The sequence below is a fragment of the Anthonomus grandis genome, chromosome 2 (assembly GCF_022605725.1).
Source record: "Anthonomus grandis grandis chromosome 2, icAntGran1.3, whole genome shotgun sequence".
In the NCBI taxonomy this organism is placed as follows: domain Eukaryota; kingdom Metazoa; phylum Arthropoda; class Insecta; order Coleoptera; family Curculionidae; genus Anthonomus; species Anthonomus grandis.
Window position 1 is genome coordinate 35,173,552 of NC_065547.1, and position 26,883 is coordinate 35,200,434.

The 26,883-nt window shown below is 32.0% G+C and overlaps 1 protein-coding gene and 1 long non-coding RNA gene across 2 annotated transcripts; one reads left to right on the top strand and one right to left on the bottom strand.

The window, feature by feature from the left end:
- Window positions 1–486: 486 nt before the first annotated feature.
- Window positions 487–8,014, top strand: LOC126750554 (transmembrane protein 87A). Its single transcript, XM_050460196.1, has 3 exons — window positions 487–905; window positions 5,568–5,628; window positions 6,516–8,014. Exons 1-3 carry the CDS (start codon window positions 810–812, stop codon window positions 7,898–7,900), a joined length of 1,542 nt encoding a protein of 513 aa, XP_050316153.1. The 5' UTR covers window positions 487–809; the 3' UTR covers window positions 7,901–8,014.
- A 5,626-nt stretch (window positions 8,015–13,640) lies between these two features.
- LOC126750707 (uncharacterized) lies at window positions 13,641–21,115 on the bottom strand. Its single transcript, XR_007665799.1, has 2 exons — window positions 20,689–21,115; window positions 13,641–14,022 (listed from the first exon to the last, which is right to left on the bottom strand). It is a non-coding gene; the product is annotated as an uncharacterized LOC126750707 (long non-coding RNA).
- Between the last annotated feature and the right edge of the window lie 5,768 nt (window positions 21,116–26,883).

A 26,883-nucleotide genomic window follows, 5' to 3' on the forward strand; every position in this document is an offset into this window, starting at 1 on the left:
AACCTTTAATACCTTTACTAAAAGGTAAATTTTGACTACAATTATCGCATTTTTCACTTTTCGTCAAACATATTCTTGTTGGTATTTCAAAGCCCCATATTTTCTAAAAGAGTGTGATTTATACAAATTATGCAGTAACTTATGGAGAATTAAAGTACTTTTTAATGAAGAATGGCTTAACCCCCATTTCCGATTTAAAAAAATGGGGAATGACACATCTGCTTTGGAGGTATCAAGGTTGAAGCTTTTGCTGTTGATATTTTTTGTGTGAAAACTTGACCACCTTACATGGTTGGCTCATGCTGAAAATTTTCCCAACCTGTTTATCTTGCAGTATTTTTTTAATACCACACCCTGTATATTTATATTCAAGTCTTTAAAATGACAGATCATCCCCTCTTGCTGAATTCGCAAGTTCGTTTCTCACCTTATCTAAAGCCCTTTTACTGACCTTATCTCGGGGTGACAGATGAAATGTAACTAACCTAACCTCTCTTTATGTATGTCAAAGACGTACATACTAAAATTGTTATTTTTAGATTTTGATAAGAAAATCCCAAAAAGAAATTCAACCGTATTATGATTTAAATAAAGGTATTCGTAGTAAAGCCTACGTTACTTACAATATTTTTTGTGCAACGTAGCAAATATTAAAAGATTTTTATATTTTGCTAAAGGCCAACGAAAATTTCATGGAGCTGCAGTGACATGTCTGTGGTTTTAGTGGGGAATCAATAAATTGGTCTTTTTTACAGACCGCCACCGAAATACGTTTCATTAGGTCTTTTTCCAAGAATTTTCTAGTAAAAATGAATCTACTTCACTCCATTCCAATTTTTGTCATTCAATTTGGTTGGATATTTTGTTTACCTGAACAAGGAAAATGGGACTATGATGTGACTTCTGTAAGTTTACAAGTTGCTTGTAGTTTAAAATAAAATTTACTGAATGTATGTTAAGAAAATTAAAAAAAAAATGAAAAAGCTTATATTATTCCATAAACAAACTCTTATAATGTAATGTTCTTTAGGACACTAACTAAATATTAATTGTTTTAATAATGTATATTAATTTCTTTTAAAAAATCTTTTATTTTTTTAATCAAAAGACCATTTAGGTACAGTATCAGACAAAATTAGGGCAACTTTTTAAATCATTAAGTTTAAGTAGCATGTTATGGTTTGTATATTTTAAATCAATTGATAAATAAAGTTTAATTGAAAGCCTGGTAAAAGATAATATTTACATATAATACAATACAATAAATAAAGATTTTTCATCAGGATAAAATTAGAGCAACTTAATATTTTTTCCAAATTAAATGTACACAGAACTCCAAAAATCAATATTTTATCCACTACCAATTGTTTATTATATCTTCATCTAGGAACTTCTTCAAATAAGTGATCATAGTTATGTAATTGTGATTGGCAAACATGTTTTTCCACTATTTCCCATAGATTTTCTATGGGATTTAGGTTTGGTGATTGTGGTGGCACTTTAAAACATAAACCACTTACACAGTATCACAGTAAACCACTCTTTTACAATTTTAGTTCCAATATATTAACATATCTGAAGATGTCCTTTTTGCCCCTAATTTTGTAAAAACGACCTATTCCATAACCCAAAAAGCAGCCCCACACCATGATATTGTTACCATCAGAAAAAAGTATATTTTTCCAATAGTGGGTGGTAATTTTGTTATTTTTGTACCTGCAATGTAGCACAATAATAAATGAAAAAATACATTTCCGTAGTCAATTTATAACTTTGCTGACCTCTATATCGACGCTCGCAAATAGGAACATTGTATCCCAAAAAAGTACATTTGGAGAAAAATGGGTTTAATGTTTCAGATTTTGTTTTATGATTTGTAAAGCAACCACTACGGATTAAGTATTAAAATTTGAAAATGGTGTAAATATGTTATTAGGTCACCTTTTTCAAGTAAAAAATTTTTGGAAAATCAGCTTTTCTTTTTTAAATTTAAGTTTAAAATAGTTATGATGTTATTATCTGACCATATTTCGGCATTTAATATCATATCTTGAGAAAATGATTATGATATGATTGTATCTAAAGATACGATGTAACTATTGAGCATTTATTAAAATGTTATTAACTTATTTAAAGATACGATATTAGAATGTTTATAATAAAGGCCTGCCTAAAAGACCTAAAAATTAAAAAAATCACACAAATAAGTGGAGATACAGATATACAGAGCCAGCAAATGTCAACAAAGGAAAATCTCAATTGACGAGTCCAAGCGTTTTTCAAAACAACAATTATTATTGCCTAATAATTTATTGAATTTATGCGTAACTTTACGCCCTCATTGTATATAGATACAGATATATAATATACCAAAACTATTGCAAGTAAATAAAGAAAACAAAACTAATAAAGAGACAAAATATTTATTTTAGAAAATACAAATAAATAAATGAACATAAAAATCAACTACTTTTTTGACAGAAGTGGAATAAATTTTCAGTGAGAATCTTCATTTTCCTCATTATCTCCATGGGGAAAGTTTTGGTAAAAATTATGATATAAATCGGGGATCCCTTTTTGGCATAGGAATTGTAAGTGATCGAACTTTTTATTGGAGATTTTAAGTGGGCCTTCATAAGCCTTGCCTAATCCCTTGTTTTGGCAACTTAACTTTAGTTTCATTCTCTTACTAATGGTTTTCTTCTTTAAATCTAGCAAGCAATGGTTATTCTTATCGACAAAATCATATTTAATTTTTATTTGCAGAGGGTCGTGAGATAATATTTCTTTTATATCATTCCATCTTATAGTTTTTCCATTTTGATCTGTTTTCCAGTTTCTTTCAGGTGACACCATATCTTGACTGACTTCTATAACATTATATGGTTCACCTGTAATTTTTGCCATTTTTATAAGCATAATCCACTGCTCTAGTGTGTAAATTACTTTACCCTTTTTCCGACGCTCTATAAGAGCATGGACACCGTCTCCCTCGTTCTGCGTATGGCCTTTTTCCAGGAAACGGTGTGTAATATTTACGCAATATTTTTCCGCTGCGTACACATACATGGCATAAACAAACTGATTCCTGTTTTGACCAGCGCAATTATTATCTATGTAAAACACAAAAGTATCGACACCATTCTGTTTTTGATTTTTAATGTAATCCAACACAAAACTTCAAATTTCATTAGCTCCTCGTTTTGCAATTGTCTCGTGCCAGAGATAGCCCTTTAATATTTCCAACGTCAAAAATCGTTAAATTTTACGTCCTATATTTTAATTTCTAATAAAAAACGCTGACATCTTTGTGTAGGGTAACTAAATTTTTTTGTAAATCATAACAGGCGACGTTAATTAATGATTTATCATCTTTTGCCTGCTCCGTGTACTTTTCCTTTAATTTTCTTAGGGCGTCTTTGTTGGCTTGGTGTCTTCTTTTTTCTTCTTCAAGTTCTTCTCCTTTGCTGTCATCTGCCAGTAAAAACTTATCGCAAACCTCGCACTGGTCTTTTTTTGGTAAAGAAAACCCTATATTAAACTTAGGCTCAAAGTCACACCGATACTGTCGGAATACGGACTAATATTTTTTCCCTTGGCCCATTCTAAGTACAGTCTATACATCTGTGCTATGAACTGTATATCAACTTGTAGGTATTTACGATTTGACTCCTTACGTATATATTGTGACTCGGTTGTGGGAAGACACTCAATGTGCTGCCTTATAAATTTCCTGGATGATTTCAGATGTCAGTAATACTGAGCGTGTTTAAAAAAAAAGTTTTGCATACTTTAATGATGAGTTTATCCACTGTAAAATAATACTCCATTCTAAATTGACGTCTTGAATTTGTTTTCACTGTTTCTGCCTTCCTTTGCATTTTTTTAACGTGCTTTGATAAAAAGTCCATGTGTTTATCATGATTTCCTAGTCTCCAGAATTTACAAAACATATTTTTTCGCTGATCTTCTGAAATCTTCTGGTAACATTCCATTCGACATTTTTTCTTTACACAACTTTCTTTGATTTTTCTAGCCTTAACAATTTTTTTGGTAGTGTAAGACGTATATTCTTGACCTGTATTTCTTCTTTTTTTAGCTATTTTAACTTTCCAATTATTCTCATTTCTAAACTTTTTTCTACCGGGTGATATATTTTTTTCAGCATCAGTTTGAAGTTGTTCAGCGACATTACTTTCTATAGTTACGGATAAATTCACTTCCTTTAAAACAGTCGTTTCCATTGAAGTTGTTTCTTCATTAGCATCATCTTCAAGCTGCAATAAAAAATATTTTCATATTCATACCCTTGCAATTTTTATACCTCATGATTTTAGTACCTCAGTATGTATAGCCAGAATATCCCCATCAGTATTTTCTAAATACTGTACATTTGCAGAAGTAGCCGTCTCTTCAGCTTGTTCTAAGCTCGTATTGGGGCAGTGGTTTTCAGTATCACTACTGTTTTCTTCTAAAAGGTATATCAAAAAATCAAAATAAGAAATATAAAAAAAAACTTTTCTGGTATGCATTAGGCAAAACTATTGTTTGATGGTGGTAATATTTTTAGTTGATTTTACTATTATTATACAGATAGGGCGGAAAGTCACACATAAATTCAATTAGAATTAGGCAATTCTTTTTTTTTTTGAAAACGCTCGGACACGTCAATGGACATTTTTATTTGTTGACATTTTGACATACTTTATTTGTTTTTTTTTTTATTAAGTATGTAATGTAAGTTCTTTATTAGCCATTTATAGAGTTTGTAACTTAAGTTACGATTTTATTAACGCCAGTTTTCTTGCGAAGCAGATACGATAAAACTTTTTTTTTTAATTCCTGTTTTTTTCAAAAATTTTAATTTTTTATTAATTTAAAGAAAAGGGAAGAAAATTTTATACTAGAAAGTAGTCTTAACACAATTTTGTCAAAAATCGAGTTACGATGTTCTTATTTGCGAGCGTCGATATATTTAGCCTTATTGTCATTGTAACTGTTAGCTGGGATAACAATGTAGGTGTCATCAGCCTAGCAAAACAAAATCACTGTATTTTCTGAAATATATGATATGTATTTTTCTATGCATAAATGCAAAACACACAGATTCATGAGGTACTCCCTAAGAGACTAACTTTGATTTACTCTTGACTTTATCAAGTCATACAAAATGTCGGTCTTCCAAATATGAGTGCTTAAAATGTCTTAAGAGGCCATTTTTTTTCAAATAGTCATTATAGAGTAAAAGCTGCTGCTGCTTGATTCAGTTGAAGTTTCAGGAAAAAGGCTTTTATCTAATGCAGTAATTACAAACTTAAAGACATGAGTAAAGTGACTAGCACTCTTGGTACAACCATGTTAAGCATTGAAAAGCTCTGGAAGCCTTGGCTCTTAAAGAATAATTGTACTTTTTGATTACCAGTTCAATTATTTTAGAAATGCTAGACATGGTCTAAAATTCACTTCGATTATTACAAATTGGAATAATACCTGCCAACATGTAATAACTGTAGATTCTTTGTTTCCTATATGTATCTTAAGTAATATTTTCTATTTTTATATTTTAGGCTGGTCGACCAATTTATCTTAGCAAAAATGTTTTCAAAGGAGCAAAAGTTTATATTAAAAGTAAGTAAGAAACAATGAGGATATCACAATGTAAATTTTTATAAAACTTTGCTTGATTTCTTGAAATATAGAAAAAGAAACGAAAAACTGTTTCTTAAGGTCAATTTGCCCCAAAAATTTTTTGTCTTAGATTTTAATTAGACATATATTTTTGATTCAAAAAAATTGATAATACAAATTTATTTATTATCGATTTCTTTTACCTTATTGTGAAACCAATCCTTTGTAAACATCCACCGAATATTTTAAAGGTACATCAAATTGAGAATATTCAATCTAAAACACTTTACAATAAAAAAGTCCTTAAATAAGTCAAACTACAAAAAAAAAATCAGAAAAGTCATAACATTCATCAATTTCAAGGTACCTAGACTATCTATATAAAGTACTTAGATGAAATCCTCAGAAATCTCTTTAATGCTAACACACAAATGATGAAAAACTGATGTTCATTATAGGGACACTAATTAAGCACTTGTGAGATTCTGGGTACCAGTAATGGTATATCCCTCTTTGCCTAATCACATGAGAATTTAGAGGATGGTTTACAGTGCCCCAATACTTTTTATGCATTAGACATACTACAATAATAAATAAATATATCAATGTTTATTTGCAATATATCGAGATCTACATTCATTATATGAATTAACTTCACACATATATCTAATTACCCTTATGCAAGACTAATACTTCCTAAACGTTTTATTTTTAAAAGATACGTAAGTAGGATCTGACCAATAATAGAATTTAACTGAATTATACAATTCAAAAACTATTATATTTGGTTTTAGTAAAAAAACTCCCTTCCCTGTGAATTTTCCCTTCATAAAAAATGGCATTGTTTTACTAAGAATTTATAAATAATTAGAGATCCTCTTTTGCAGTTAACTGTGAAACTGACACAGATGAAAAAGTCAAGTTGAATCTGGCAATACTTCAATCTCGCTGTTGGGATCCTACTGAAGCTTATGATGAATTAAAGGACCTCATGCTTACTTCTTCTTCAAAAATTAGCCATCCACAGAATAACTCGATCAAAGTTTATCAATCAGTAGAAACATATTCATGTAATGACCACATTTTTCTTAAACAGGGTGAAGTTAATAAGGAGGAACAGAAATCTGAAATTATCCATCCTCTCCATCAGTTTATTCATGATGGGGTTTATGTATTGGGACTGGCAGTTACTATCGAAAATTCCGAATATACTATAGGGGTTCATATTGAAATCAAAAACGATTATGGATATTTAAGTGCTGTGGATTGGCCTCTGCTGCCTTTTTATGGATTTATGTGCATATACTACATCATCTTAGGACTGATATGGTTACTGCTTTCTTTTCTACAATGGAAAGAACTATTGAGAGTCCAGTTCTGGATTGGTGGAGTCATTTTACTGGGGATGCTTGAAAAAGCGACGTTCTACGCAGAATATCAGAGCATCAACACCACTGGGATAGAAGTGCAGGGGGCGATGCTCTTCGCCGAATGGGTCTCGTGCGCAAAACGTACTTTGGCCCGCATGCTCGTCATCATCGTCAGTTTGGGCTTCGGCATCGTGAAACCGCGATTAGGCCCCACATTGCACAGAGTCGTCGCGGTCGGAATTTTATATTTCTTTTTGGCCGCATCGGAGGCGTACCTGAAGCATACCAAAGCCCAATTAGAGTCAAATAGAGACCTCTTGGTCGCATCTGTCCCATTGGCTGTGCTCGATTCGGCCATTTGTTGGTGGATCTTTTCCGCTCTGGTAAATACCACACGCACCTTAAGATTACGGAGAAACGAGGCTAAACTTTCACTGTACAGACACTTTACAAACACCCTCGTTTTTTCCGTGGTCGCGTCTGTGATATTTATGCTTTATTGCATAAAGGCGCATCACTACGCCGATTGTTTGACCGCTTGGAAAGATATTTGGCTAGAGGACGCCTTCTGGCACATTTTGTTTTCCGCGATGCTATTAGTAATAATGATCCTGTGGAGGCCAACCAATAACAACCAGCGATACGCTTTCGTCCCTCTTCTGGACACCGGCGGAGGAGACGACGAGGAAGAAGAGCATTTAGTGAACGATGCGTATGGCGTGAAAGTGCGAGTTAACCTACAGAAACAACAAGCAACAACGTCGCATCACCGTAATTCCGCAACAATGGAGGATGAATTAAGATGGCTAGAAGAGAATATTAAAAGTGATCCGGCATTGCCGGTGTTGGACTCTGACGAAGAGTTGGTCAGTACGCGCTTTGAAGTTTCTAAAATGCAGTGATTTATTACTTATCTTTGTTTCATTTTGAGTATTAACTTATTTTCTTAGCTTTATTGATTTATACAACATACTGTAATTTAAACAAAAATAAAAATTAACGTTTGTTTTATAGAATTGTACTTCTTTTAACGTAACCAGAATCAAGTCTTAAGGGAAATTTTAAGGGAGGAAATCTTTCATTAATACTGACAGTAAATGACAACCAATTTTAAATTTCATTCCAGTAAATTATATACTCGATGGAAAGCAAGCGACGAAATACATTGCAAATCCCCCCTATTTGCAATGTATTTCGTTGCTAAATTTGGCAGTTGGGCTGGTTTACACTTTCTTCAAATGATCATCTTTGACCTGAATCCAATAGAAGTAATAAAATTTAACCCCAATGCCATGTGCTCTGGCATTTTTTGAGCCTAATGTCGAGCTCAAAAAACAAGCTTAATTTATTTTTTTTTAAATTTTACTCCAGGTCATTTTAAGTTTCCTCTTGAAAGTTAAAGCTATTTCTCATGTATTCCAGAAATTTGGAGTAATTTTTTTTTTATTTCAGGCATTTAAAATTTTTATCTGGTACAAAAATTCAAATTTTATTTCTTATATACATTCAAGATTCCTATTGTTACAGTTTAACTCTACGTAATAAATAAATAAGAAATATCCACTGAAATCATTTAGGATTTGTTCGTCGAAGTTCTAAACATATTTATTTCGAGCATAATACTTAATAAACTTACCCTATCCAACATTTAAAAACTATAATTAAACAAACACGAAAAGTTTTTTTTAATATTCCTTTAGAGCTTTCTAACACACAAAATCGTTAAAACTTTAAATTGATATAATTGAAACAAGTCCGGTTATTTAATGAAAGTATCCATTTCCTTACTTTTTCGTTAAAAGTTTTTATGCAGATTGTATTTCGAATTTCAATTAAAACGAAACGATAAATGTAAGGCCCTAAAAATTAACTTGATCGTTGTTCAATTTTTTTAGCAGTTTTCGGTATTTTGTCCCATTTGTGTCTCGTGTTATGGTCGTTTGCAATGTTTCCCAATTCATACCTTCTTTCATGCTATATTGTAAGCAGTTTAAAACAAAATATTTGGTGAATATCTAACAAATTATTTTCATTATATAATGACTAGGATTAGTGTTTCTTTTGTTAAACAATACTTTAAAATACAACCCTTGCATCACTTCCAATCTCCTCATATGTGTTTCATAGGCACCTCCCCAACCTAGCATTCCGTACTGAATATGAAAAGATACCCAAGAATAATACATTATTACTATTTGTTCGTTGTTTAAGATTTGTTTTATTTGCTTGAACCTAAATATTATTATCTCAGTTTTTTTTAAATTTTTTTCAATATGAATATCCCACTTTAATAAATTATCTATATATATGTCTCGAGATATTTTATATGTTGGGTTCTTGTATATTAATTAGGTGGTGCTTTATGGTTAAGTTTGTAAATCCGGCTCTATTCTTTTTAGAGCAAGTAAAATGCTATATATTTGGTCTTTTCTATGTTGATAGTTAAACATGATATCAAACCATTCCTTTATTTTACATAAATCATGTTCTGCTTTTTTCTTTACTTCCCTCTAGAAGTTAGCATAATATATGTGTCATTGGCGAAGGACGAGATGTGTCCATCATAATTACTTTGTAATAGGCCGTTTATATATATTAAGAACATTAACGGCCCAAGAACTGTAGCTTGTAACAAACCATATATTCAAGATTTTCTTTGTTACTTGTATAGTTTCCTATTTGAACTTGTTGTGTCCTATTCGAGAGATAGGACTTAAATATACTTAAAACCTTACCTCTAAAACCAATATTTTTAAATGTATTCAACATTGTTTTGTGGTATCAAAAGCACGCGCTAGGTTTAAAAATACACATATTATTTTATTATTTTTATTATTATCTAAGCCACAATATATTTTATTGGTGAGGTAAACAATTGCATCTTCGGTCGAAACTTTTGACTTAAAACCAAATTGCTTTTTAGATAAAATATTAAAATTCTCCAAAAATATACTCTTTGTTTTTTAAATAATTTCTCTATTTTCTTAGATAAGATAGAAATTAAAGTAATCGGACGATAGTTAGAGATTAATTTATCCCCTTTTTTATATAATAGCTTAACTAAGCCTGTTTTAAAAAGCTGCAGTTAATTACCTGTTAAAATTATTTGATAAGCTAATTGTTTTTTAATATGGGACTAAGTGACTAGCTGTAGAATATATTATATATGCTCCGCTTTTATGCCATCGACACCAGGCGCTTTATTTGGTTTCAGTTGTTTTATTGCTTCTAAAATATCACCATTTCAGTTTACCTCCTAATTAAAAAACCGCCGATGAAATTTAAAACCGGCTTACCAACGTAAAAATGATGATTTGATGATTTTATTCGGATGCCGATTTTAATGAAGTACATATGTGAAAGTACCGAGAGCGCCGGGTTTGGATATATAAAGTGCTTAGTAGGCCATGGATCTTATTGGTCTCACGAAATGAATAAATAATAACTTTTTCTCCATTACAGGGCAGTAATTGAAAGCTGTGAAAAAAATTTTAGTATAAGTAGAGTAAGTAAGTAGAGGCAATTGCTGTTATCGATCAAGATGGTATTAAAAAGAAAGTGGGAAGGATACAAACTTTTTAACAAAAACTGAATCATCCAGAAGCTGTTCGACGTCCTGTATTCCTTCCGTCTTCTTTTAAAAAGAAAAAAAACAGGTACCAGATTTCCGGGTAAGAAAGTAACTAAAATCTGTAGTGGGCAGGAACTGATTTACTTGTTCTGATGGACAACCTGTTACCTGAGTGTTACTTTCTCTAGTTTTAGAAATCCCGGAAAGTTAGGACAAACTAATTAATAATAAAATTTACCAATACACCTGGGTGCAGACCAGTCAGACCACCCCTGAAATATCGGCCTCCCGAATAATTCCTAAACGAGCCTTTCAGGGTGAGCTTGCTCAATTTAAATGAACGATTATAATTTCATTGACAGTCGTCAAGCCAATTTTCAGATTAACTAAAAGTTTGAGTCTTAATTTACAAAAAGAAGACTGACTTGAGTAAATGTATTGAATTTGCGAATAATGTCCATGATTAACTATCCGCTCGCCTCCATCTAAAATTTCTTTACAAGTAACATTTGTTTACAAGCCACGTCTTCCATTGCACTCCTTGTGCGTCTACCTACCTCCCTCTGGTAATTCTTTTACTGTAAAAAAAAAACAAAAACTGTATTATCATAAATTTATATTAAGAAAAGTACTTATATTGGCCAGGTTAATTCTTTGTTTTTTATTTATTATTCTTTTTTAAAAAAGGACCTTGCTACACAGGTTTGCACCTGTTCTAACGGTTTCATAATCGAGGCATGGTCCTATTTATCATAATGTTTTATTTATTGTAAATTGATAATTATGTTTGTAATTTTATTGATAAATATTATTTTGTTAATTTATTTTGAATTTAAATAAAGGACCAAAGATTTTCTGAACCAGCGACGTAATACATTGCTGAATCAATTGATACCGTGCTGACTGTTCCTCCACAATCAGAACGTTATAAAAGTCGGGACAACTATGTTTGATATCCTAAAGAGTACTATAAGCGATCAATCTATTTTCTTAGATAAGTACTCTGAAGAGTTTGAATCGAAATTCTTAAAGAAACGAGATCTGCTTTTCAAAATAAAAAAATGTTATTCCAGCAAAATGTGCAGAAATCGATTAAGTTGAATTGGATAAGACGAAGTCTATTTTCAAAGAAGTATGGCCAAATGAATTTACCAAAACTACTGCAGAAATAAAATTCGACTTTTAAATGTGGAAACTTGTTCTCAGGAAGCTACCAAAAACATTTCACGAAGGTCTCGATCGGTGTGATGTGGACTTTTACAAACACATCTACCAGTCACAGTAGTTTCAAGTTGAACGAGTGAACGGTCATTTTTAATTTTGAAGGACGACCCAATGGGTCGCTCAATATTCAGCGTGATAATCCAGCGAATAGTGAATAAATTCTGGATATTATTGTGAAAAAAAAGACCATTTCTTAATGACAGGTTAATCCAGATGATCATTGATTCCCTTAGTTTGGTCCTGCTGAATCCAACAAAACTTACCGCAAGGTTGAAACTTTCTTATATCGCATTTTCAGAGGGCAATTTTTCGCTGAAAAAAATTGTCAAAAACTGCATCAAAAATTTTTTCGGATTTTTAAAGAGCTCTCATTCCTTTAGATAAGCTCATATCTCTTTATAACTCGATGTTTTGGTGAGGTGTGAGATGAAAAGAAGACATTGGTATAGTTTGATATTGTAGAAATGATTTGTTGGTGAAAAAATTACCATTAAAAAGACCGATTTGTTTGAAATTTAATATTTAGTTTATTCCGAATAAAATTTATGAATTTTGATAAATATTTGATATATTGATAGACTAATATATAGAGGTTTTAATGTCAAATGACCACAATTTTTTACTATTGATTCGGTTTGATCAAAATATGGTGTTTAGAGTTTATTTAGGTTAAAATTAATGTATTTTGGCAATTATTTGATGTATTGAGTATTAAGCTCACGTGAATACCATAAGTATTTTTTATTATTGGTCCCATTTGGTTGAATGTTAGTATTTGGAGTTTATTTAGGATACAAGTAATAAGTTTTGACAAATATTTAATATAGTAAGTTTTATATAACTCATAACTTTTTTTTTGATCGATTCGATTTGTTTGAAATTTGGTAATTGAGGTTTAGTTATTATTTAGAATACAATTACTCTTTTTCTCGGCAACATTTTAATTAAGGAGTTTTAATGCCTAAATTAATTCTTTTAAAAAGACAAATTTATTTATACTTTTCTGTCAAGTAAATCCTGAGTAATCCCGGTTAAGGTATTCAAGATATATGTTAATGAAATAAACGTTTAAAACGTTAATATTTGAATTATTTAAAGTGTAATGAAACGTAAAAAAGAAATGTTAGGTTAAATCAACAGTTAGTAAAAATAAAATGGAACAAACTGGACTTATTTCTCCAGTAAACGATTAATTATCCACAAATGTTGCGGTCTAGTAACAAAAATACTGAGGTTTGAGACATCCACCTTTCTTCAAATGCTTCAGCTGAATAATCAACCTTTCAGAATCCAAATTTTCCATACTCATGAATAAAGAATTCAGCAATTTCTTATGAGGGAAAGGTAATCTAAAGTAAAATATATAAAGCGTAATTAATTAAGTTATCTTTTAATTGATAAAATATAAATGAAGCATTTACGCCTAATATATGAGCTAGCCTAGTAAGTTTACGTGTATATAAATAGACATTAAATCCATACTTACCCAATATTTAGCTTTTTTTCATATATAGACGATGCTAAATTTGGACTTTTCCCGTCTTTTCTTATTCACAATTTTTATATTATCCAAACACAAAAATGGCAATAGTCTGCACAGGACCACAAAACAAAATATAATAAATTAAAAACATAACAACTGAAAGGGTTGGAGTCAAAACTAATAGGTGCAAATTTAGTTGGGAAACCCTGATGTGGGAGTTGACAAAGAATAGACAGGTATATCACTAAATTCAGCCTAGGCTAAATCTGTTTTAACTTGGAAAGTCTTAGTATGCCTTAAGTATTTCAATCACAATAGTGAACACAACATTTGAGTATATCATAAAATAAAATAGTTATTCATCTAACAGAAACTATGTTGTAATGATTCTTCTTAATTTAACTAGCCTTTAGTTTAATATTTCAGGAATCAGTAATTTGTTAATAAAACCTATATTATGAGAGTAATACAATATATGGAAATATCTTACAAAATAATAAATGTATGAAGAAATCATATTTTATATAAACAGGTGCTTTGACTTTATAATATTTGGGTCGATGTTCGCTTTTATTCTCTCCTGCTTCGAGACAAGCACTTCACATGAGTTTATGATCTGGTGTGTTTTCTCAAGAACAATCATAAGTTTTGTATCTATCTTTTTTAAAATGCTTCTGTTTTTTGATAGCAAATCGCATTCACCTATTATCTCGATATATTCGGTCTGCTCTTCGAATTCTTGAATCCTAAAACAAAGTATTTTTATTATTTAGCTATTATAAAACCTTATAGGTATATAGTAAGTTTTAAGGAACTGTTAACGACAATTCAATAAATTTGTCTATAGAAATCCAGATATAGGCTCAGTACTAACTAATAAGATGTCAGGTGGCGCCAAGTAGCGCTTACTGTCGTAATGAGAGCCGTTGTGCTATAAATTTTCCCTGACTTTGAATTTGTTTTCAACAAGTTATATTTATTTTATTTTAGAATCCTTACTAATTACTCGATTGGCGAGTGATCAATATTAGAGGTCTTCTGGGAAATGGCTGAAGGAACTCGTAGTGTCTGAAAAAACTCATTACAATAGCAGTTTGCTGTAGCCTTATTTGTCAGTTTTTAACAAAATGGAGAACATTGATAACAGACTGAGTCAATTTTGTAAGGTATTTCATGACGTTAAAACTCTAGAGTAAGCCAATGAAAAATCTATCAACAACATTTTGTGCCAACATGGAGCACTTAGAACAGCGAGCAAATTCAATCTATATTTTATTTGCAGATAAAGACAACCAAAAACTTATGAAGTTTACTGGGTTAACATTGCAGAGTTGAGTTGATAGTGGGTTAACAATGGATAGAATCAAATTAAAAATTTATTTTCCAATATATATCTATCACACAGATATAACAGAAAGTAATATTAAACAAATTTAATAAAAAAAAAGTTCCTTGATTATGAAGAACCGTTGGTCTGTACCTGCAGCAAACCTGCATGGTACAACTCTGACCTCGTTTTTTTTTATAAAATATTGTTTTACGAAAATCCAAAGTATAGAAATACACGCTCTTTAGATTAGAAGGCGAAGATTAGCTAAAAGCTACTCTTAAACTCTTAACCTTCTTAAATTACACAAATAAAAAAAAAAACATAATAAACAAACATAAATCAGTAGAAAATAAAACAATATTCATTTAACAGAAATAAGAAAATCTTTTGATTTACCTAAATGATTCCTGTAGAAACAGGTTCTTGAAATGTTTTTTAAAAACATACAGGCCATTGCTAAAATCAGGCTTAAAGACGTTCACAAATTTGACTGCGTTGTAAGTGAATGATCGTTCAAAGAGAGCCATTGAGTGATGGGGCATAGTCAGAGTGTTTTGCCTAATAATTCGAGCATGTACATGATTTCTAGGTATAAGTTTCTCAAATAAATATATCGGAGCTTTGGACTTATAAAGGCGATATACTAAGGTGCAGTACAAAAACTTATATAGATAAGGTATTTTTAACCACCCCAAATTATACATGCCTTGGGACACATGATCAAACTTTCCTAGGTCAAAAATAAGTCTACAGGTATTTTGCACACGTTGTAACCGATATTGTGTCTGCTGGTCCAGGCACGGAAAGAAAACTCAGACAATAATGGATAATTGACATAACAAAAGTTTCGGCAAGTTTTTTCCTAGTCTTGAAGTTTAATATTGACTTATTAGCATAAAGCATACGCAAACGCAAATAGCTCTTTTGAAGAATAGTATAAACATGCTCTCTGAATCTAAGAGAGGCATCTAACGTGAGACCTAAAATTTTTATACTCTCAGAAAAAGTAATTAATGTATTATCTAATTTAATTTTTATAGTTGAAGTTATAATTCTACGAGACTTTTTATTAGTAAATAGCAACATCTTCGTTTTACTAGGATTTATGATTAAGTTATGTTCCTTTGAGTATTTCGATATTAGGTCGAGTTCAGTGCTTATATTGTTGCCTATCTCTTCATATTCATTGGAATCAAAGTAGTGAATCAGCTGCGTGTCGTCAGTATATTGGTAAATTTCAGATGTACTGACAATATTAGGAGTCTGACGTGTAAATTAAAAATAAAAGTGGACCAAGTATTGAAATGCAGCATGTCAAAGAATAACGAATAATAATAATAAAGAATAATCTACAATTAAAGACGTGTGTTGCATCGGGTCCATAAAAAATTAAGTTTTTAAATGGATTATTATTATGAATAGTTTACTATGTGAAATAATATTGTAACTATAAACCAATTGGGAAAATCCCATATAGTATGAAGTGCCAAGAGACTGATATTCTAAAAACTAAATGGTCTTGCTGAGGAAGTGGTCGCCATGCTTGCTGCGGATTTTAAGCACTTTAAGCAGGATCTTTCTAAAAAACCAACAGGGTCGCCTCAACATCTAGTGAACAGGAAGAATCTATTATATCACTAGTCCAAAAGTTTTATAACTTACGTCTGTACCAAGTATCATAAAGGATGACCTAGGTAAACTCAACGATAAACGCTACGAAACACAAACCATATTAATCAGAAATGCATTGTTAAAAACAGACTTAAAAACCTATGTATACATCTCCTTTCAAAGCATATTTTATTTTCTAAAAGGATGGGAATTCCTATCACGAAATTGTGATAAATGTTTGTTAGTTTGTTATCGGGTACTTCCAAACAACAATGCCACAAAAACAATGCCAATTGTCAAGGTGGACGCGAGAAAAAATTTTAGCTAATAAGAAGTGGCTTAAAAATACTAACATTTTTATGATGGAGTTTTTTAACATGATTCTTTAAAACTTTTCAAAAGTGCTCAAGAATATTTCAAAGGTGCTTGATGAACCATGGATAGTAACATGTTTGCGTTTTATAAACGAAAAAAAGTGCATAGAGTCGAAAGCAGGTATTTAGGAAACTATAATAACTAATAAGAACTAATAAGGACTCAGACTAATATTGCATAAAATACAAAGTAATTTATTATTTTTAATGAAAATTGGGATGGTTTATGGTTGGATTGTTATTGTTAAGTTTAAAACCGTAGTAAGCAATAAAATAAATAACAATAATTAATCAAAAATCAATTTCCTATTAGTATAATAATTTTAATAAGTCTTCCACTGCACGCACTTTAAAATATAAAATTTTTTTTCTTAGCCGAGTAAAATCACAATTTTATTTAAGGTAGTAAAGGTATTTTTCTTTTTTTTTTTCTCAGTTACGTTTATTAATTTTTGAGGTTGATTGGTTCGGTATGTTATTGTGAGCAGAGGAAACAATGGCTACAGCTTTATTACATCGTATAATTTAATAAGCTGTACAACCACCATCCAGGCTTTTTGGTCAATATGCACTGAAAAGCGAGTATTTGACTATTACTGCAAGGAGCAAGCAAACTATCTATCGCATAGCTTTTAGCTATTGCCGGTAAACGGCCAAATTGTCGTTACTATGCCAAAACAAATCCAGAGTGGGTGGACAAGCAGCATACACAGAGATCAAATTATTGGCCCAATATTTTTTGATGACAATTTAACTGGAGACAATAGAAAGGTTAAATTTTTCAAAAACTTTGGTACCAGGATTAACGCAACTATTTCATACTAAAAATGGAAATTTTTATGAAAGAATCTCTATTTTCAGCAAGATGGTGAACCTCCTCAATCAACTACCATTAAACAGGAATTATCTTAATAATTTTTTTTGCCCTAGATGGATTGGGTGCAGGACAATTGAATATCCAGCAAGGTTGGATTAAGAAATAAAAGCAGCTATGACATATTTGGCCTAAACACTAAGTTAAAACCATAAAAGTGAGAACAGTGCAGAACATAGGAAATGTGAATGATGATGGATCCCTTGGAGTTCATTTCGATATGAAGCTTCTGTGAAGACTACGAATTAACGTATAGGGTGTTCAAAATTGGACACTTTTGTAGGTTATCTTGGTTGCTATAGGAAATACGCCACTGTCAAAATATTGACAACAGCTTTAGTTTTTAATTGACAAGGTGATTTTGAAAATTTTAGATTTTAGGACCTCTCTTGTATCTACTATATTGAACAAGTAAAAATTGGTTTTGATGATGTTTTTTCCGTAGAACACCAATATATAATCTGTTTTATTGTAATAATTTAGGATTTTGAGAAAAAAAAACTATGTTTTTTAAATGGAACACCCTATATATTTTTAAATAAAAAAATTCCGCTTAATTTTTTCGTTTTTAAAAATATATAACAATGGACCTCTTTTTAAAAATGGCTAATTAAGAGAATTTTCGTAAAATAATTACGTATGTTAATATTAGGATATGGTTGTGCATCTCAAGACAGAATTACAGATAATTAAAAAAAGTGTAAAAGAAAAAATGTGTTTTATTCAGAATGTTAGGACAAAGAAATTAAGAAAATTTAAAAAAATATGACACTAGTTTGCTACAAGATGTAAAGAAAATTCCCTCTAGGCGGCAGACTTGTAACAGGTACAATTTTTTGATTGATTATATACATATTTATTATTACAAATTTTGTCCTTACAAGAACGAAATTGTTCAACAGTTTCAGCCTGAAAACGTTTAATGACACTTAGTTTTTTGTAATTGGTTGCCCAGACACAATTGAACATTAAGTTTGGTTGATTTGTAAAATGGAGTGGTGAAGCCTATTTTTCATCAGATATAATGTTTAATAGGCATAATAGCATACATTGGCACCAAGAAAATCTTCATATTACTCTTAAATGTCAACTGTAGAGAACATTGTGGTTTAGCATCACATGTTTCATTTTGGGTAGGCAACTAGTTTTCAGGGTGTTTAAAGGGGTGCTAACAGCAGGATGGTATTTAAACATACTGCAAGTTTTTCCAGAGCTTTTAAAAAATATTCTTTTGGCAAATTTAAACAATATATATTTTCAACAAGATGATAAACCGAGACATAAGAGGATTTGTTTATGCAAAAGTGGATAGGAACCAAAGGTCCTTCCTATAAGGTAGCCAGCAAGATCTCCCAATCATTTCATTTTCGATTTTTGTGTGGCTATCTAAAAAATTGATTTTATATGGTGGGACATAAAAATTCTGAACAATTTCAACAATCAATAATAAACATCTATACAGAATTTGAATGAACATCCTACTATACTTTTAAATTCGATAAAACATATTATGAGATTATGTCATATTATTAAAAAGAAAAATAGAAACAATTTTGAAATATTTGGATACAATTTAAAAAAAAAAATACAAACAAAAATATAAAATAAATATAAAAAAATATTAATTGAGCTTTTTAACAGTTCTATGAGAGTCATGGCCTTCTTAAAAACAATAGACCATTGTTTCTATATGAATGACCAAGGCCTACTATTAAAATTAAAATAATAGGTAGTTATGTATGTTTTTGTAAAAAAATAAAAAAAAAATTTTATCTTAAAATCCTAAATCAATACAATAAAACAGATAACATAATCATGTTGTATGAAAAAACTCCTATTAAACCCATTTTTTATTTTTTTAATATGTTAAATAATAATGGAGATACAAGGGTGGTCTGAAAATTTTCAAAATCATTCTGTAGATTAAAAACTCAGGCTGTCAAATTTTTGACAATGGCATATTTCATTTTATGTAAAAGGACCAATGCAATGCAAAAACTGCATGCCTCTATCTTTTATAACAAAGGAGATAACCTACAAATTTTGACAAACTGTATTGTATAGAAAACTAAGCAAAAATCTCTTTCTTTTTAAAAACCTTTCTAGATGTGTCTCCTAACCAACTCTAAGAACTGCTCTATTTCATTCTCAGCTCTCATATTCCATTCTCATGTTGAGTCACACAAGTGAGTCTGAGCAAGTTTATGCAAAGAAAAGTACATAAGAGTTCTTACAGTTTATGCTCAGTATCCTTGAGAATATAGGATACCTAAAAAATAATTTTTATAGCTATAGAAGCAATAATGATGTCTATCAGTATGAAAAAAGACACAGAGATAATCTACTCCCTTTGAGAAAAATATAAAAGAGGAAAATATCAAAGAATGCATTTTATGGTGTCAAAAGTTTTTAAATTTTGTTTTACATCTTAAATATTAATTTTAGACAGACATTTTCAAGGCCAGTTTGATGTATATATATATATATATATACATAAATAAAAATATAAATATACTTTTGACAATTATTATTTTAATTTATTGGTATATGTATATTTTATCTGCTCTTTGAATTGTTTTACAACTTTGACATATGCAATGCATTTAAAAATGTAATGTAATTAGCATGAATAAATAATTTGAAAGGTCACCTGATCTTACTCAATTATATTTTTACCTTAAAAATAATGCCTACAAGGCCCAGAAATATTAAAGTACTAAAACTGAGGTTCAGAAATGAGAATTCAATTAATTACTGGAGTACATTAAGAAGTTTGCAAAGAGAATTTTATTAATATTTAGGGCTTTCTTAAAAAGTAAATGATTTTCATTTTAAACAGTCACTTAAGTAATATATTTTTTTTAACTTAAAAGGTAACAGTACCAGAAAGCTGAAAAATGTGTTTTTTAACTTTTTTGAGCATTCATACGAGGTGGCACAAGAGGTATTATTCCACTTAAAAAAATATGTGGGGTAAGACCTGATTTGACCTCTTGTGTGATGACTTACGTCCTCATCCTGTATATTAATTGTTTAATCAATTAAAAAAGGTTTTTTAAAATTGTAATAGTGATAGATTCAGATATAAAAGATTGAAATATTAGAAGACACAATTTACTTTCTAACTAAACTTAAAAATACAAATGCCTGTTCTTGCCAATATGGCACAGTTGGTCACCTTAATACTAAAGATCAGTTATGATTATAATTGCTACCTACTTACTTTCCAACCATATTTTTGATTCCAGATAACCACATATCAGTCTCCTTCTTAAGAACTCTTCTGATGTGCTTTTGATTAGAGTATGTCTCGACATTCTGAGCGTTTCTAACATCCCTTGTTCTGAACCCACTCCATCTTTGATCCCACTTACTTAAAATTAAATCTAATTTATCATTGTCCTCTGGAGTTGTTTCATGAGAATCTTCAAAAACAGATCTTCTTTTGTGTGATCTTTCTCTTTCAATGTTGTGTTCCTCTATTATTTCATAAGCAGATTGCCTTCTAAATTTATTCGCCATTAGAATTCTTTTAAATTATACGTAAAGGAACTCAAATAGAACTTTTTAAGCCTTTTTTTCTAATTAAATCTAATAATACTGCATACTATATTAAAAATACGTTAAAGACAAATATTTTTAAACATAAGCCGCAACCGCAATAGAACTGACAAGTGACAACATAAACAGTTAAACACAAAATATCTAAAGGTGCACTCACACATCATGCGAACCACACCTGAGCGCTGATTCAATTTCATTTCGATGTCGAAATTTCAAAGCGACTCTGTCATGACAGTCGCATTCGTCGCAGGGTTTCTCAATCATTTCGATTTTAGTTACATCTATGGATATTTAGTCAATAATGTTGGCATCGCATATATATTATATTGGCTACACTTTTTCAGTTGTCATTTGTGGCGCATATTCGGCAATTTTTATATGTGATTTTCCCGTTCTTTGAAAAAATCATAATTTACAATTTCAAGATATAAGTTTTATTCCCCTATATTTCATAGCCTACAGATTTTTTTTCATGCAAGGCATAAAAAGGCTATTGAAAATCGGCCACATTTTTTGTTATGGCGATTTATGTTAACATGTCGAGGTCTCAGCAATGATTTTGCTTATTTTTTTAAAGGTAACACTAATGAGAAAAGTCGATTAGATCAAACGCTCATAAAAGATTATTTTAAGTTACTTTAAAGGGTTCTGTTCAGTTTCTCAGTAACTTCTAATAAGTGTAGGTAAAGCTGTTCTGTGTTGTGTTTTATTTGGATCTCTTGCCAAAATTTAATATAGAAGATGAGCGTTTGGCACAGAGGAATATTTACTAACTGATGATTTTTTTTTGAAAAATATAATAAAATTTTGCTTAATACAAATGTAAAACACGCCCAACAATAATTTATAGACGATTATATTTTATATTAATTTATACATTTCTGTATGGATTCCGCGATGATGATACAAGCAGATCCACCTAGAGCATCTATTACACGAGATTACTAGCCAGTCGCAGGCGAGTAAAATTTAAAGCGAGTGAGCGAGTTAGAACACGCTCAGCGAGCGCAAACTACACAGGGCTAGTTAAATCGCTTTACTCGCAGGGTATTGAATTTTGGAAGTTGTTTGTTTTGTATTTTTCGTTCGAAAAATCAAAATGTCTGTTAAATGGAATAGTAATCAAATTATAGAGTTTTTAAAAATGTATGACCAATTTCCAGTATTAAGGAATATTAAACACAAATATTATCTAAATATTAAACTGAAAGACGTATTATTAGAACATGTATGAACAATTAGATGATAAAGGGCTTCTAAAAGGAATGGATGGAAAACAATTGAAAAACAAAATTAAAAATTTGAAAGATGTGTTTCGTCAAGAACTGGCCAAAATAGAACGAAGCAAAAAAAGTGGCTGTGGAAGAGAAGACATTTACACCCCAAAGTTTTGGTTTGAGGCTGCCCATTTTTTTGCAGAAGTTTTGACAACAAGGCATAGTAATTCAAACTTGGTGAGTAGATCTTAGAGCTAGATATTTTATATCTTTACATACGTAATCATACGTTTTGGGCAAAATTACGTTGGAAAATAAATTGTATTTACTTAAAAATATAAAAAATTATTATTCAAGTTAATTCCAATCACACTTTTTTCCATTGCCATGGTAAAGGATTTTCATCCATAAAATACTTGGCGTACGTGCGTCTTACTTCCTCTGCGGAATTTTTGTAATTATTACTTCCCAAATGACTAACCGATGACAGATTATCCACGTGGTTTCTCCAATGTCCAAAAGTAATATTTCCCGTGTTCAGATCCTCTCTATCCACAGCATTTTCAGGAAAATAAATATTGGGGCTGCTTTCTCAGCCAGTTGTGGAGACTACATGCTGCCAAAATAACATTGTCAATTATTGCTTCTTTTAATTGAATTGGTCTTGAAAATATTCTGAAGCGCCACACAAGAATACCAAATGCATTTTTTGATACTCGTCTTGCTCGAGAGAGTCGGTAGTTGAATATCCTTTCAATATTATTAAGCTGTGACCTACTGTACGGCTTCATTAAATTTGTTCTTAATGGAAAGGCATCGTCCCCCACAATGACCGAATTTTCAGGCATATTAAGAGTGTTATTTTCCATAGCGATGTTTAAAGTACTATCTCTAAATATTGCACTGTCACTAGCTCGGCCGTTTGCTCCAATATCAATGTAAGTAAAGCAATAATCTGCGTCCACCATTGCAAATAATACTATACTATAGGTTTTTTTGTAATTAAAGTACACTGACCCAGACCTGGGAGGTTTTTTAATCAAAACGTGCTTGCCATCTCGGGAAATTCCAACAAAGAAGAAAATTGCTTTGTATTTTTTTCCATTCATTTGCTTGTTGTAGGCATCTGGAAGAAAAATATTATATATTTTAGAAAATTTGTTTACTTCTTGAATCAAGCCAAAGGTAAACACATTGTTTATAGATTTATTCTAATTTTTTTAGACTCTACCCAGTACACAGAATATATCTGAGGAAGTCTCAAACTCTCAAATTGAACAGCCTGATGATAAAGAACCCGATACACCGCCCAAGGAATAAAATGTAAAACTCTCACAGGCGATGGGACCTCCTAAACCTAAAAAAAAGGGTGAAAAAACAAGCAGATCCAGAAATTACTGATGCAGTCGGTCAGTTAAATAGAATTGCTGAAAATGTATCACAGGTAAAAATGTACGATGACTTTTGGAAGTATGTAGCTGCAGAGCTACGTCAATTGCCGCAACGTCAGGCTATTTTATTGCAGCAAGAAATCCAGAATTCTATTGCACGTGTAAAGCTAATGTGTTTAGAAAACAATAACCAAATAAATAACTACTACGGAGAACCCCTTCAACTGCAAACTTCTTCATCGTCACCCTCCCCAAGTGATCCTAGCCCTGCCTCAACCACATATGAAACACATACCCAAACCCAAAATAACGAAGATAACGGATATGGTCACGATGTTCTTTATCAAGCACTTATAAATACATTTTCGGCACAATTTTAATTCTTTATGAATTAATAATACTTTTTATAAATAAGTAACTTGTTTCATACACAGTGTGTGAAAAATAAATTGATTATTAAGTTATTATTACCTTTATATATGGCTTTAGAACCTGACAAATTGCTGCAATTACTTCGGGTACAAACAGTGACATTGTACATTCAGGCACTCGGAATAAATATTCTAGTGATTTAAACGAATCACCAGTTGCCAAAAAGCGCAGGGTTATTTCTAGTTTTGCAGTAGTTGGTATCGCCATCCTCATTTTTATATTTTTTTTTGCGGATTGTTTCTTCAACCATTTGTAAGAAATTATTAAACTGTTCATTGCTCATTCTTAAAACCTTCCTGTACGCCACAGGATCTTCATCCTTTAATTGTTTCAATAAAATATTAGAAGCCCCATATGTGTCTCGTTTTGAAATCCAATTCCTGACCCACACCCGTCTTGCTTTTCTTTTTTTCTGGTTAAACTTTTCTTGAAGTTTTTTCCGAATTAAAAGGCTCACAACAACAATTCCTGCACGCACTATATCCGCCATTTTATCCAACTAGTACTAGTCCTGTTTTAAATTACACATAGCGTTTTCACTCGCCAGAGAGAGAAATCGCGAGCGAGTAGCGAGAAAAGTAGGCCAGTGTTCAACTTTACTAGCTGAGAAAAAGCGAGCCGCGAGTTTACTAGCAGCCGCGATTACGTTTGGCGACTTTTATAGCAACAAGTAAATTCGCCGGCGACTGGCTAGTAATCTCGCCCTGTGTAATAGATGCTTAAGTGAGCGGCCGCACATAAAGCAGGCAGCGGATCGGAGAGGATAGCGGAGCATTCAATTGCCTTAAATTAAATATGTATGGCCATACATACGGTGGAGCAAATGGTGGAGCAAATGGCGGAAAGACGCGTACTTGCTAGATGGAAGCGGAGCGTTCAAATTCGTTTGATATTTTTGCGCGTATTAGGTTATTTCGTATTAAGTTTCGGAGCTTCCAAACCAGCGACATATGTAGCCAGTATCCGAGGTACTCTCCGCCTTCCTCTCCCCGACCTTCTCCGCTAGGAGCATTATGTGTGGCCGCACACTAAGCTAGTCGATCCATTAACACAGGCCCTTGAATTCGAAACTACCAAGAACACTAACAAGGGCTGATGTCCAGGCAAATGATTCCAGGATAGGACGACTTTGAAAAGTCGATTAAGCGGATCATTAGGGAGGTTAATGGAGGACGTTGGAGTGTTGGAAATATAGCAGAGCAGATCACATTATAAGGAGTCACAGGTGCAAAGACAATTATAAGACCCGACATAGTCCAATCTGCAGATAAGGTTTGGCAATCAACATGGTCTCCGAATAGCGATGGGAGATCGAACAAATGTCCATGACGAAACAGACGTCACGTTCACATTTGAATATTTCACACTTTTATAGGAATTTCATATTTAAACATCCTGTGATAGTGAATGAGATTAAGTATCAGGTGATCATCGGGACAGACATAAAGGACATAAACTGCAGGGGCTCTGAGTGAAGCTTTCAGCAGGGAGTCCTGAAAATAAACGAAGAGGAAGTTGTTTTGCATCGTAAGAGGGATAGTGTTGGAAATCTTCAAAAAGACAACCTAACTGGTAGAAAGATTTTCCAACTGGTAACTTAACTGGTTACCAAAGAGGCTACCAGAAGCTAACCTAAAGGACTATTGGAAGCTTTGTGTTCTCTAAAATAGGAGTTGTTTGCCGAAGATCTAAGAAGCCTAGCAATTCCTAAACTCACCTGCGGGCTCGATAATCGAGACTGGAGTATGATTTCAGCATGTAAGATGGAGTTTTTAGGTCTACAGGCGTCCAAGTTATAAGTAATATAGTATTATACTCTCCAACGTCGTTCACTGGAGAAAACCGCTTATCGTTATTTCTACAAGAGGTTCTCTTTGCAGAACTTTCTGTGGATAGCACCATCTTTGGAATCATTTCGGGACGAAATGAGCTTAGGAAAGGGGTAGTGTAACAATATTGTAAATGCCGAGAAACTAGCTGGTTCTCCGTCATTTGGGAATGACACAAGCCGCGTGCATACCAACTTCTCAAAGGTCAGGAAATCTTCTGGACTTATGAACTGGTGTGAGATTTTTGTAGTTTAAAATAGTTTAAAGTACGGTGAAAATAAATATTTCTAGTTGTAAGTGATCGTGTTCAGTATAGGGTGGGCCATCTATTGGTCCCATTTTGAATAGATTATTAAATATGCAAGAGTTGATTTTTTTTCAACGAATTTCACTTTATTTGATATAGTGTTTCTTCCGATTATCTATGGAAAATGATTTCATTCAAATGTTGGCCACGGCTGGCTCGGCAGTAGGTCATCCTGGAACACCAATTTAAAGCACTTTGTCCACTGTTTCCTGGTCAATTTGGGCAATTGCGGCACGAATATTCTGTTTCAAGTGATCAATTGTTTGGGGATTGTTGGCATAAACTGCACTCTTCAATGCACCCCACAGAAAAAAGTCTACCGGCGTCAAATCGCAGCTGCGAGCAGGCCAATGGACATCGCCGAAACGGCTAATCACATGGTTGTTTAATCTTGTGCGCAGAAGATTGATGCTACGCCCGGCGGTATGACAAGTTGCCCCATCTTGTTGAAACCATAATTCGTCGAGATCGGTATCTTCCAATTCTTGCCACAAGAAGTCAGTTATCATGTTGCGGTAACATTCACCATCGACTGTCACGGCGCGACCTTCCGCATTTTCGAAAAAGAAAGGACCAATCACGTCACACTCCAGAATCCACACCACACAGTGACTCGAGCTGGATGTATTGGCGGCTTCTGTACGACGACGTGTGGATTGTCCGTTCTCCAAATTCTGC

Coding starts and splice junctions, on each gene's coding strand:
- LOC126750554 (XM_050460196.1), top strand. CDS start 810: ATGAATCTACTTCACTCCATTCCAATTTTTGTCATTCAATTTGGTTGG. Junction 906..5,567: donor GGGACTATGATGTGACTTCT/GTAAGTTTACAA, acceptor TTTATATTTTAG/GCTGGTCGACCAATTTATCT. Junction 5,629..6,515: donor AGCAAAAGTTTATATTAAAA/GTAAGTAAGAAA, acceptor CCTCTTTTGCAG/TTAACTGTGAAACTGACACA.